The sequence below is a fragment of the Dendropsophus ebraccatus genome, chromosome 6, assembly GCF_027789765.1.
Source record: "Dendropsophus ebraccatus isolate aDenEbr1 chromosome 6, aDenEbr1.pat, whole genome shotgun sequence".
In the NCBI taxonomy this organism is placed as follows: Eukaryota; Metazoa; Chordata; class Amphibia; order Anura; family Hylidae; genus Dendropsophus; species Dendropsophus ebraccatus.
The window spans coordinates 109461432-109475846 of NC_091459.1; the positions used below are offsets into that span (position 1 = coordinate 109461432).

Below are 14415 nucleotides of genomic sequence, written 5' to 3' on the forward strand. Positions count from 1 at the left end.
TGGTCTCCGACAACATGGCCGCCGGCAAAGACAGATAACAACGCTCAACGTTCCGCGCGCCATACAGCATTCCCGGGTCGATGACTTCATTCCGTCACAGCAGAAGTCTCGTTTAGTGGATGTTCTCGACGTCTCCAGCTTTTCGGTGCTGAAATATATGTCTATAAGAAGCTATCGTGCAATGGAGGGGGTATATCTACCTCTAGTGTTCGCCCCTGCGCGGAGATGAGCGAACTAGGTGGTGACGGCTCAGGCGGTGACGTCGGCGGTTGTTGTTGTTTGGCGCGGAGAAGATGGAGGCGGATGGCGGGGTCGCAGCCCGGTTGTTGAGGGAGTTCATATCTATCACGGGTGAGGCGGCGGCGGGCACGGGGTTATTGGGTGGCTGTGGTGGCGGCAGGGGGCGCTGCAGGCGCCAGGAGGGCACTCCTCTACAATGACTGACTCAGCCGGATAACGTTATGGGGAGTGTCTGGCGGTAACGCAGCATAAAACCGCCGGTGTGAATAGGGTGTAAGGAGGAAGGTCCTGTGATGCCACGTGACTGTGACCCCTCCCAGCCCTGCAGCCTTTCTATATCATGGGACAAGTCATTTGGCTTACAGATATTCTCTATAGGAGGCTGTTCACACTGGTGTTGCGGTACTGTGTAGAGCTCAGACTAGAGTCACATGCGGTATTTCCATGGACCTGCAGACCACATGGTTGGTCACTGCAGGGCAGGTGGTAACAGCTGGAGGGCTGCGAGTTTGAGGCTGGATTCACACACAGCAGTTTTTTTGACTACTGAAAGGCCACTGCAGGTTTTGTGCTAAAGCCATATAGATTTAAAGGAGAAGTCCGGAGAAAAATGTTATTAAAGTATCGTATTGCCTCCCAAAAGTTATGCAAATCACCAGTATACACTTATTACGGGAAATGCTTATAAAGGGGGAGATTTATCAAACTTGGTGTAAAGTGAAACTGGCTCAGTTGCCCCTAGCAACCAATCAGATTCCACCTTTCATTTTCCTAAGAGTCTACTACTGCATCAAGGCTTCACTTCCTGGATAAGGGCGGGTTCACACTACGGAATTCTCGCGGACAATGTCCGCGGAATTCCGTCAGCTGTCCGCCCGCACAGGCATGCGCTTTTCCGCTGGCTCCATAGACACCATTCTATGGGCCTGCGTATTCCGCGATCCGCTAAAAGAAGTGACATAACACTTCTTTCAGCGTATAGCGGAATACGCAGGCCCATAGAATGGTGTCTATGGGGCGGCGGAAAGGCGCCCAGATGTGCGGGCGGACAGCTTACGGAATTCCGCGGACATTGTCCGTGAGAATTCTGTAGTGTGATCCCGCCCTAACATGGTGATGTCACTTTCTGGATACAAAGGTGATGTCACGACCCGACTCCCAGAGCTGTGCGGGCTGTGGCTGCTGGAGAGGATGATGGCAGGGGGACACTGAGGGACACAGGGCACTGGAGGGACACTGGGCATCCCTCTGCCATCATCCTCTCCAGCAGCCACAGCCCGCACAGCTCTGGGAGTCGGGTCGTGACATCACCATGTTATCCAGGAAGTGACATCACCATGTTATCCAGGAAGTGACATCACCATGTTATCCAGGAAGTGACTTCACCATGTTATCCAGGAAGTGACTTCACCATGTTATCCAGGAAGTGACTTCACCATGTTATCCAGGAAGTGACTTCACCATGTTATCCAGGAAGTGACCTCACCATGTTATCCAGGAAGTGACATCACCATGTTATCCAGGAAGTGACATCACCATGTTATCCAGGAAGTGAAGCCTTGATGCAGTAGTAAGTGCAGGGAAAAAAGCACTGTATAAACATTTCCCGTGATAAGTGTATATTGGTGATTTGTATAAATTTGGGGGGCCATACTTTAATAAAGAAATGTTTGCCGGACTTTTCTTTTAAAGCGAATATACCATCAGGGCCTCCTTTTGAACCGAAGCCTGGTTCCCATGCACAGGGCCGGTCTATTACCAAGCAGCGGCCCGGGCTGAAGCACTGGAGGCGGACCGGCTCACCTGCAGTGGGAGGAAACCCCAGCACCTCTATGACACGGAGTGGAGCTGTGTTATAGAGGTGCGTGGGTTCTCTCCTATTACTGGGGGCGGCAGCAGCAGCCTGAGTCCAGTGCTTCAGCCCCAACTGGTGCTCGGTAATAGACCGGCCCTGTGCACGGGAACCAGGCTTCGGTTCAAAAGGAGGACCTGATGGTACATTCATATTTTCTTTTTCTTTTTTTTTTTTTTTTTTTTTTTTTTTTTAGTTGTAATGAAAAAAAAAAACAACGAAGTATTACAAGCTCAGGCCCAGATTTATCAATCTAGTAATGGGTTCCATTTTCATCTCACAAAGATTGACCCTCAGTGCTTCCATTGAAAAATGTGTGTGTGTGTGTGTGTGTGTGTGTGTTTATATATATATATATATATGTGTGTAATAGGGTAATGAAGGGGAAGATTTATCAAACTGGTGTAAAGTGAAACTGGCTCAGTTGCCCCTAGCAACCAATCAGATTCCTTTCATTTTCCAAAGAGTCTGTGAGGAATGAAAGGTGGAATCTGATTGGTTGCTAGGGGCAACTGAGCCAGTTTCACTTTACACCATGTTTGATAAATCTTCCCCTTCATAACCCTATTACACATACTGTCCACCTACTTTTGGACCACCGTGTGTATTATCATTGAGTGATGTGTGCAAAGGATAAAATCCCCTAAAAACCTCTAAAGATGTGTTAAAAAAAAAAAAAAAAAAAAGAACCCTGCCTCCAAAACAGCTTGCGAATCAGCATGGTTCTTACAAAAAAAACTTTTTTTTTTTTTTTTTTGTTTTGTTTTAGCTCCCATAAACTTACTGATATTCCAGAGAAAAAACATGTTTTTAAATCAACCATTGCGTAAAGTTATACAGATTTGTAAATTACTTTTAATTAACTTCCAGTACCTATCAGCTGCTGTATGTCCTGCAGGAAGTGGTGTGTTCTCTCCAGTCTGACACAGTACTCTCTGCTGCCACCTTTGTCCGTGTCAGGCGATGTTTTCTGGACAGTTCCTGATACATACAGAGGTGGCAGCAGAAAGAATACATCACTTCCTGCAGGACATCCAGCAGCTTATAAGTACTAGAAGATTTAAGTTTTTTTTAAACATAATTAAACTACAAATATGTAACTTTTTGCTGCTTGTTGATTAGAATTTTTCTCCCCCTCCCAAGTACACAGCGCTTTAAAAATAAGGGTAATTTTGAGTGTGACTGCTTGGCAGCTCGCATTGTAATGAGTTTACAAAATAATAAAACAAAGCCTTGTAAGGGATAAAAAGAGGTAATTGGATCCCATATAAAATGCCACCTATAATGTGTCACCAGAGACTGAATTGCGTCTAGTTTTTAAGAACCAGTGACTGGTCAGAGAGAACAGTTGGCAGCCTTATTGTGGACAAAAGGGAAGTGTGTCCGCTGGCTTACTGACTTGCAATCATGTGACCCAAATTATATTCGAGAGCGACCCCAGCACCATGTTTAAAAAATATATATATATGTGTGTGTGTATATATATATATATATATATATATATATATATATATATATATATAAATTTTTTTTTATTTTTTTTTATTTTTTTTTTAGCTTAGAGTAAACCACTGAACATATCCATGAGGTGGACATGTTCGAATTTTCAACTTTGTAACTTTTTTTTTTTTTAGGCGCCAGTGAAAGCGTTGGCAAGCACATGTTAGAAGCATGCAGTCAGAACTTAGAGATGGCTGTCACAATGTTCCTGGACGGTGGCGGGATCGCAGAGGAGCCCAGCACAAGCTCTGCCGGGGCTTCAACAGCTCGTCCTGCTGCAGAGTAAGTAATTTAGTAACTATTACTTTGTAATTTAACTTTATTCATAAATGTATATTTTTTTATTTACATATTTACTTCCAGTAACTAGGGACACAGGCCCCTAGCAGTAGGAACTGCACGGCTGTCTTAGCCCTACAGCTCCTGATCCCCTGCTCCGCTGAAAAGCTATACATAGCAGGGTCCCGCACCAAGCTTAGTGCAGAATCTGTGTGAAGGCCCATGAAATATTAGTAAATCTGGGCCAGTGTTTTTCTTTCAGCCATTGCAGCAGAGTTATACGTGACTCACAGTTGTGTATCCACATTGCTCATTTATTTTGTGGTACTAATAGACCTTGATGTGTTAGGAACTCTTAAGTGTCGGTTCTAGGCCTTAAATTCTTATTCTGACACTGATGCACTATGAACAGTAAGATGAGGTTGGTGCTGATGAATATATGTTTTTGTTTCAGAGATGATGTTCGAGCCCCTATACCACAGAAGCAGGAAATCCTTGTGGAGCCAGAAATGTTTGGAGGTAAGAGGCCTGCGTGCTTACTGTTACCTGGCAGGTGTCCCTTGGGGATGTCACTGATATGTTTATACAGTGTGTGTGTGTGCAGATAAGATTCTGATCATCAGCTCTGTTCACTTCAACTTAGAGTCTCTCATAGGTTGGCGATTCCTGGATTTGCCATTGTTTAAGCATATTGTAGAATAGAGGGTCCTAGCCCACTATATTCACAAAATAATGAATGCTATTCAATACACTGTGTACTGGTCAATCCATGGCTAAAAAGACACACTTTTGGCATAAGTGGATATGTTTGCTGTATCTGCTGTATGCTTTCCCACCATAAACACTATATACAGTCTGTACCTGCCATCCACCTAATCTGCGGGTTCAATCTGCAATTAAAGCACTTGTCCGGGATAAATTGATAATTAGGCATCCTGCGGGGGCTGCGGGGAACTTGATGGTAATGTACACTTGTCCTGCTCCTGGTAGCTGCTGTATCACAGGCCAGCCGTACTGACATTCTCAGTATTTGAAAACATATGGTAATGCGCTGCTCCCTCTGGAAATGGCTGCTTAGCATACACAGTACAGGATCACCAGATGTTTCAAAACACTTAGAGCGTCAGAGAACAGGTGGTCTATGGTCTGGCAGCTGCAGAGGAGCGGGACAGGTAAGTATACATTACCGTCATATTTCCCACAGCCCTGGCAGGATGCCCAATTATCCATTTATCCCACACAACCCCTTTTAACACAGCATAGAAATCTATGTCTATAGCAACTCTTAACTGAGTTTTGCAATGTTCTACAAAGGTATACATTGAGTAGAACTTACATCATATTCCACTGTATAGACATACAATGCATTTTTTTTCTGTACTATAAAAAAAAAACGTGTTTCCTTTTTTGCCCTCTCTCAGGCACAGCATATCTGGAAATAGTATTCCTTAGGGTTTATTATCATATGTTTCTGAGGTCTCAGAGGATTTACATATCCTCTTTTGCCAAAAACAGAAACAGCAGGAGAAAGTACACATTTTTCCTTAGGGATAAAATATCTTCCTTTCAACCTAGTAGCGGGGGGAGGGGGGACCTCGTGTACATTGATATAAATAGAGTAGTATAGATTTTTCCTTTTGATAGTTCTATTGAACAGTGCAGTAAATACATTTGTTTATGTATCTGTTTTAGCTCCCAAAAGACGTAGACCGGCTCGATCAGTATTTGACGGATTCCGAGATTTTCAGACTGAGACCAGTAAGTGTTCATGTGATGTTAGGATGAATGGTGTGTGTTTGGGCTTGCAGTAAGCAGCAATTCCATAGTGTATACATGTTATCTCAATTACTCCCTTAGTGGGGCGATTACTCGCTGCCTCTCATTACATATGGGCACATCTGCTGACAGACCCCTTATGTACAAATGCTAACACTTTTGTAGGGAGAAAATCTTCCACTGACTATATTCTTTTGTAGACAACTGGTATTTTATAGGCCAGCCAAATAGTAGTGTAATGACACTGTGAAGACACAAGAATTGTTTGAAAATTAAATGCTATGTTATGTATATGAGGAATTAAAGGAGAACTCAGGGAAAATGAGGGGAACTTAATAAAGTTATAAGCGTCACCTCTCATCCTCCAGTCTCCAGTTTTCTCCAGGTACTGTGTTGTTACAACCTAGTAGGAACTGCCCGATCAGCTAGTCAGTGACTGCAGAGGTGTCCCGTCCCAGTCACTGGCTGAATGGGCATTTCTGAGCTGGGTTGTGACATCACAGGATCAGGAGTTCCAGAAGACCAGTAGGTGACAGTACTGGATAACTATAACTTTGTTATTATGGTGGTACTCCTACCAGAGTTTTTATCAGAAATGATTTGTTTTCATTCTCACTGATCTAATCTTCCTACTTTTCCTTCTCTTTAATCACTGTAGTCCGCCAGGAGCAGGAATTGCGGAATGGAGGAGCGGTTGATAAAAAATTAACTACCTTGGCTGATCTGTTTCGACCACCTATTGACCTCATGCATAAAGGCAGCTTTGAGACAGTAAGTGTTATTTGCCCATGTGTATGCACATTACAACAAATGGGTACTTGTCCGCACAGTCTGGTTTACTGTAAACTAGTCTCTTCAGTTGGATGTTACTCTTTGATTATAGGTATGTGCATAGGTGAATATTATTTATGGATGCCTACATTCAGAGAGGGGTGTCCTAGGTGGTTAGGAAAGGGGGGGATCATCCCCATTATTCCACTGGTCAGAGGTAAGCACCATGATCCTCTGTATATTAGAATTCTACTTTCAATAATTCTATTCAGTCTCAAATAATTTTTTCTTAACTTAAAGGGGTTATCCAGCACGACAAAAATATGGCCATTTTCTTCCAGAGACAGCACCACTCATGTCTCCAGTTTGGGTGTGATTTGCAATTTAGCTCCATTCACTTTAATGGAACGGAGTAACAAAACCCCACCCAAAGTGGAGTAAAGAGTTGTGCTGTCTCTGGAAGAAAGTGACCATATTTTTGTAGCGCTGGATAACCCCTTTAAGTTGAGAAAAAAAATTATTTGAGACTGAACAGAATTATTGAAAATAAAATTCTAATACATTTTTTTGTAACTCTGGATAACCCCTTTAAAAACAAAAGTTTGTAAAAAATGGTATGAAATCTGTTCCATGTAAGGTTGGTTTCTAACATACACTATTTTTTTTTTTTGCAATCAGAGGTTGTTTAGTCTATAAGCAGGGATGTCAAATTCAGGCCCTCCACCTGTTGCAAAACTACTCATGCCTGGGCAGTCAAAGCTTTGGCTGTCCAGGCATGATGGGAATTGTAGTTTAGTAACAGCTGGAGGGCCAGAGTTTGACACGTGTGGTCTATAGTGAGATGCATAGAATACACTGCATAAAATGGGGGGAAATTAAACATGCCACTCATAAGGGAGATGCACCAGTGCGTAGGCCTTTTAATAGATCTTCAGTGTTGATTGACTTTTGTGTCTGAATTAGGTCAGTATGTTGAGAAGGTGATTTATTTATTTTTTTATAAACCAGGAAAAGCAGAGTTGCCAGTCTGTAGGAAAACTTTTAAGGGTTGCTGAAATAGAATAAAAACATGATAATAGCATAGGCAGTGCTGCTATTACCCATGTTATTTTTCTGATTTCAGAACACCCTAAAAGGAGAAGTAATGTAGTAAGAGAAGAAATCCAGAGAGGACCCTTTAACTTCAGTGACAGCATCCTGTAAACGTAAAGTGTGAGTTGGGTTCCTCATCTCTTATTCTCCATTTAACCGATATAGCTGCCAGTCAAAATCATCAAAACATCAGAGAATAAATCTTGCCCAAAACTGACTATTATTTAACACTACTCTAAACTAATCTGAAAGGAGACATAGGCTTTAGGGTACGTTTACATGTCTGTATTTTTGGACAGTTTAAGGACCCTTCATTTCTAGGGCCTTATTCACACGCCTGTAGGTGTTATGGGGTCGTGATCCGTGTGGCAAAAAATGCTGGCAGGCCCTAGTACAGACTGCAGTTGCCGGCAGGATCGCTATTTACCTAAGAACGGGTCTGTGCAATTGCAGATGGCTAGGGATACACATCCATAGTGCTGTCCATAGCTGCCGGTCTGCGGCAACAGACACCGGTATAAATGTGTGAACCAGGATTTAAATGTACTGAAGCTCCAGCCTCTAGCTCTGCTATATGAAATGTCATTATATTAAACATATCTATACGAATGTATTGTTATAAAACATTGATGGTAACTGATGAAATCATGTGTTGTATATATGAAGTATTTTTAGTATTTTAACCATCAAAATGTACATGTATATAAACATTTAGGTTGCATACTTAGTGCTTCATACATTCTCTTTGTTTTAGGTTCAGTTGTGAATATTTCTTTTCCTTTTTGTAGGCGAAGGAATGTGGGCAGCTAAAGAACAAATGGCTGATGATCAATATCCAGAATGTGCAGGATTTTGCTTGTCAGTGCCTAAACCGGGACATTTGGAGTAATGATTCTGTAAAGACTCTAATACGGGAACACTTTATATTTTGGCAGGTAAGCTACTTCCACTAGGTTGTAATAAAGCTTTAGGGTCCATTCACATGTCTGCTGCAGACATCAATGTAACTAGATTTGCTGCAGATTCTGTTCGTGTCAATGGACCCTTACATATTTTTTTTTTTTTAGATTAATACAGTATGCTATTACACTTTAGGGCTGGGTTCACACACTGTATACTTCAGGCAGTATTTGGTCCTCAAGTCAGGTCCTCATAGCAACCAAAACCAGGAGTGGATTGAAAACACAGAAAGGCTCTGTTCACACAATGTTGAAATTGAGTGGATGGCTGTCATATAACGGTAAATAACTGCCATTATTTCAATATAACAGCCGTTGTTTTAAAATAACAGCAAAAATTTGCCATTAAATGACGGCCATCCACTCAATTACAACATTATGTGAACATAGCCTTTCTGTGTTTTCAATCCACTCCTGGTTTTGGTTGCTATACAGCCTCACAAATACAGCCTCAAATATACATAGTGTGAACCCAGCCTAAAACAAGGTATCTGATCGCGCTCTTCTTGATTGCGAAGTCCTCAGGGCGTTGGCTTGAAGTAGTGCCTATTTAATTCTCAGGCTGTGTGCACACTATGGTTAAACCCTCTCACTACAATGGAGTGTGGAAGATAAATATATATAGAGACACAAATAGTATATATTGAATGATAGATATTTAGTTTGGTATAGATAGTAGCGTTCCCCTAATCACAGCAGTATATTCTCCAAGGTAAGTTTATATACTTATGAAATGGAGCTAAGATAAACACACTCACCCTCTCACTGTGATTGCATAGCAGGGTCCTGATGTGCTCCGGTAGTACAGCAGTTTTTGTCTGTTGTTCCCATATACAAAATGATACTTGGTTTGCTGTTCTAATCCTCTGTGATGGCTAGCAGTCCTTGATCCTCAGTTCTTTGCGTCCGGAAAAGCACGTCCCAGCCGGTGACGGCTCTGTTATCCGGTACTTTTGTAGAACAGGTAAGTCTCTCAGAAATTCAAAGTCTCAGAAGTTCACTGTGACGTCACACTGAATTTCTGAGAGACTTACCTGTTCTACAAAAGTACCGGATAACAGAGCAGTCACCGGCTGGGACGTGCTCTTCTGGACGCAAAGAACTGAGGATCAAGGACTGCTAGCCATCACAGAGAATTGGAACAGCAAACCAAGTATCATTTTGTATATGGGAACAACAGACAAAAACTGCTGTACTACCGGAGCACATCAGGACTCTGCTATGCAATCACAGTGAGAGGGTGAGTGTGTTTATCTTAGCTCCATTTCATAAGTATATAAACTTACCTTGGAGAATATACTCCTGTGATTAGGGGAACGCTACTATCTATACCAAACTAAATATCTATCATTCAATATATACTATTTGTGTCTCTATATATATTTATCTTCCACACTCCATTGTAGTGAGAGGGTTTAACCATAGTGTGCACACAGCCTGAGAACTAAATAGGCACTACTTCAAGCCAACGCCCTGAGGACTTAGCAATCAAGAGGAGCGCGATCAGATACCTTGTTTTATATTGTTACCATTGCAAGCTACATGCAGGTAGTAGCTCTACACTGATACGCAGCCCCAAACATAGAGTGGACAGCGCTATATAGTGCATCATATTGTACTTTAGATGCTATTACACTTGCTGCCTGTGCCTTACATACCCATCAGCTATAACATTAATGGGTACCTGTATTTTTAAAGAGGAAAAACAAACAAAAAAACATTAATATGTCAGACGTTTTGAGTAGTGGGGGCAGAGTGCTGACACCCTACTTATTCCTAAAACGAATGGGAGGTAGTTAGAGATTGCTATTTGCTTGTATCTGATCATCCCTGCTCTGCTCTGGGGTCTTTCTGTCAATCTGTACAACACTTGCACCCCTCAGTAGTGGGAATGATCAGAAATGTACATTGTTGCCTGTTTGTTTTTTAGATCAGTAAGGGTCAGAGCATTTAGATCCCCTTGGATCAAAATGTCTGACGTTTTACGCTACAGGCACGCGAAAAACGGTTTGATTGTCCACGGCACTGTAATGGCAGACCCTGTCACTACAGTGCCACAAAGATTTAGACAGTTTCCCCGCATGATATTCATACATCATGCCTGGCTGGGAAACACTCCACTACAGGGCTTCCCTATCCATAGCATCTGTAAAATACAGTAAATTCCCCTTTACTGCTTCCTTTTGCAATAAAACAATAAGAGTCCATACTTCGCCCCATCAGCATTCTCTCAGGCTCTCAATTGAGCAAGTCTGGCATGACGATTGTGACTAGACCCGCCATTCCCTCCCCCATGACACCCGCTTATATATGCGTGTTCAAAGATTTCTGCTAAGCTCTATGTGGCATTGCATAGATTTATAGGGTAGCTTATGGAAGACAAGGTGAAAATGTGGTTGCAGATATCTGTTTCTAGTGTATGTGTTTGTTTTTATTTTTAACAATTGACCAGGACCTTTGTTTACTGTGTAGAAAACTAGTAAAGGACCTTTCACACAATCCAATGCATCTGTCCTAGTACCAACAAACCATTGTTTCAATGTCGTGTTCTCACAGGTATATCATGACAGTGAAGAAGGCCAGAGATACATTCAGTTTTACAAGTTATCGGATTTTCCCTATGTTTCCATATTGGACCCTCGTACAGGTGATGGCCACTGGCTATAAGCTTATTTATTATTTTTTTTCCTTCCTTTAAGATCTCAGTGATTTAAGCCGCTTCTTTGTTTGTTTCTCTAAAGGCCAGAAGATGGTTGAATGGCACAAGTTAGATGTTAACTCCTTCTTAGAGCAAGTGACAGGATTTTTATCAGAGCATGGTCAGCTTGACGGACTTTCCAGCAGTCCACCCAAGAAACGATTGCGTTCTGTAAGTATAAAGGTCTACACTTTTTTTTTTCTTGACATATTTTTGTACACTTTCTAGGGGACCCCTGTTTGTTAGCCAGAACAGTGGACAATGCATGACACGTTTAGCCTTTTATTTGATGTAATGCTGCAGATTGCCCTTTTCTCTACAGTGAACTCACCCCAAACACAGTGTGAGCATAGCCTTAGTGCAGCGATACATGTACAGTCAGCTGACTACCTTCTAAAAACTTTTTTAATATATATTGTGTTTTTGAGCACTGTGGCCCTTGTTTGTTTAATCTTACTCCTCTAATTTGGATTAGTGGTCTTACTGTCCTCCAGGAGAGCCTCATCGATGCAAGTGAGGACAGTCAGTTAGAAGCGGCAATACGCGCCTCCTTGCAAGAGACCCATTTTGACTCTTCAGCCGGTAAACAAACGACTCGTTTTGAGGAGGAATCGGACACTGAGCTCTATTCCGGCAGTGAAGAGTTTATCTCTGTCTGTGGATCGGATCATGAGGAGGAGCAGGAGGAGGAGAGGCCGCCAGAGGAGACCTCCAACAATAAATCTAGAAAGGCACCGTCTAAAACCATCAGTCCCAGGAAAGATGATTTAAGTCGAGCAGAGCCAGTTGTAGAAGAAGCAGAGGAAGACTCCTCGAACGAGCCATTGATACCTGAAATACCTGTCATAGAATCTTCGGATCAAGAATTCGATTTTCGTTTAGGGAATGATGAATCCTCAGAAGAATGTCCTGACACTAGTAATGGTCAGTACTATGCTGTAGGTTGCATACCTGCATGTATTATCTGAACACTGGCAACTTGTTTAAAAAAAAAAATCTACTTAAGGTTTTTTTTCAGAAATACATAATTTCCTAACCAATGCCCTTAAAAAGGAGATTGTATGGAGATTGTACGTATATAGTGCAGTGTGTAGCTTGCATCATTGGTAAGGTGATTTGTGTGCGCTCTATATTTATCCATACAGACCATCATATAAAATAGCAGTAATGGTTATCTGTAATTGGTGGATTGAAAGATTTGGTCGGTGTCTTTCTAGCATTCTTCTACCATTTTGGGATGCCCATTCAGCTCTTGTTATTAAGACATAGGATTGGTCTGCTTGTGGCAGTGGAAATGGTCCTGCATATGTCCAATGTGTCTATAGACAACACGTGCCAAAAGAATGTGCTTGTTATGCCCTTGCTTTTCTATATATTTTACAGTGGTGGGCACTAAGCCTACACGCCCGTCTTTTGTTTCACATGTATATTGGGATGCACAGACTCTAAATGCAATGATAATGATTTAATAAAGTATATAGACTGTGTATTCCTATGCATAGGTGTTATAACACAGATGAGTGTTTCTTCTACTAAGGCTGCTGTCCCATGACTACGATACTGAAACATGCTTAGGTGCAATCCTAACCCAACAACATGCCTTGGCTCTAAAGACTAAAACTGAAAGTGTGTAGTCAATATTTTCTTAATTTTTCTCTCTCCAGGCCCCAAAGCAAAGCTCATGCTGAGGTACCCAGATGGGAAAAGGGAACAAATCTCATTACCAGAGAAGGCCAAGTTAATGGTATGTATTTTAGATTGGACATCCTGTTCAACAACCTTTGCTGTAAAAACAATAACCCATAATCCTTTTAAAGTAGTTTTGAATCATTTTTAATGTCTCCCTTTCTTTTGTCTTCCAGGCTCTGGTTAAGCATGTGCAGCAAAAAGGATATCCAAATGAGAGGTTCGAGCTCCTAACCAACTTTCCACGACGGAAGTTATCACACTTGGACTATGATATCACATTACAAGAAGCCGGACTGTGTCCTCAAGAGACTGTGTTTGTGCAAGAAAGAAATTGACCAACCTCCTATTACCTTCCTTACTGTTCGTCCTCTGTTACTTTTTCACTCCTAATAAGATTTTTTTTGGTTCTCCTGTTTAGTTTTGTCTCATCCTTAATGTGTATTGCTTGGAAATGGCAAGTATCCGTGACCTATAGTTGTTTTGGGGAGGCCTTATCCGGGAGACTTCAGTGCTGAGAGGAACCATATAGGCAGTTTTCACTTTTCCTTAACTGTACTGGAATAGGCAGGCCTCTTCCTCTGGATGCCAGGTACTCCCAGCTATTGGAATGGTCACAGCCAACTTTGTAAGTCTTTTTTGACTTTCCATAGTTTATATGTTAATTCGGAACTTTAAGGGTAGTGACTTATTTATTACTTTTTTTATTATTATTTGCAAAAACTGCAAAGTTTTTCATTTTGATCTCATTTATTACAAATTTTACATGTTTAAATTCTAAAACTTCGACCATTTGGGAATCTTACATTTGTCTCTAAACATGTTACTGAATACTGGAGGCAGCCATGTGTATTATTCTTGGAGGGGGAATGGGCAGCATATATCACAAATCAACCTATATGGAAAAACATATTTTTCAGTAGAATTCCTCTATTCGAGGGCACTCGCTATTCTCATTTTATGGGTCATCTGGCGAAAATATGTATACGATTTAAATGTCACGGTTGAGAACCTCCTGGAAGACCAAAATAAAATATTCTGCTGGTGAGTGAGGGCTATACGATGATAAATAAATAAAAATAATTCAATTATTTTGTCTCATGTCTCCCATTTATATAAATGGGAGTTCAGCTTTTCAGTTCAGGATCAAAATTTTAGTCTGGTGCCACTGAAGTGTGCATGCATAACGTTTCATTATTGCTCTCTGAAAAATGATAGATTAAAAAAAAAATTCTATACAGTTGCATGTTTGGTTCCAAGTTTAATTTTTCTTTTCCTTTGCACATTTATTTCATCCACTTATTTTAATTTTTTGTTAAAGAATTAACAATTCTTTTGGTGTGGGGTTTTTTCCCCCTCCTCTTTATTTTGCCTAAGTATGGATGTAATAAAGGGGAACTAATATGGATGTGTGAACAGTATAAAAAGTTTTTAAATTCAACCCATTGACTTCTATGCGCTAAAATGTTATGGATTCAGGCTGTACTGGAGCCTGCGTATGGGGGGGGGGGGGCTAAAAAGAGCGCTTATATTTAAAAGTAAATAACTTGTGCTTGGAAAAA

General features: G+C 41.3%; 1 protein-coding gene across 2 annotated transcripts; it reads left to right on the top strand.

Moving 5' to 3' along the window:
- On the top strand, nucleotides 1-14093 carry UBXN7 (UBX domain protein 7). Of its 2 annotated transcripts, none has more exons than XM_069975638.1 (11): nucleotides 1-351; nucleotides 3727-3874; nucleotides 4326-4390; nucleotides 5564-5629; nucleotides 6306-6418; nucleotides 8299-8445; nucleotides 11026-11116; nucleotides 11211-11338; nucleotides 11662-12091; nucleotides 12832-12911; nucleotides 13030-14093. In XM_069975638.1, the coding sequence occupies exons 1-11, from the start codon at nucleotides 294-296 to the stop codon at nucleotides 13189-13191; spliced, it is 1488 nt and encodes a 495-aa protein (XP_069831739.1). In that variant the 5' UTR covers nucleotides 1-293; the 3' UTR covers nucleotides 13192-14093. The 2 variants fall into 2 exon arrangements, with proteins under 2 accessions (XP_069831739.1, XP_069831741.1); XM_069975640.1 differs by having other exon boundaries at nucleotides 1-145.
- Nucleotides 14094-14415: the final 322 nt, after the last annotated feature.

Coding starts and splice junctions, on each gene's coding strand:
- UBXN7 (XM_069975638.1), top strand. CDS start 294: ATGGAGGCGGATGGCGGGGTCGCAGCCCGGTTGTTGAGGGAGTTCATA. Junction 3,875..4,325: donor ACAGCTCGTCCTGCTGCAGA/GTAAGTAATTTA, acceptor TTTTTGTTTCAG/AGATGATGTTCGAGCCCCTA. Junction 5,630..6,305: donor AGATTTTCAGACTGAGACCA/GTAAGTGTTCAT, acceptor TAATCACTGTAG/TCCGCCAGGAGCAGGAATTG.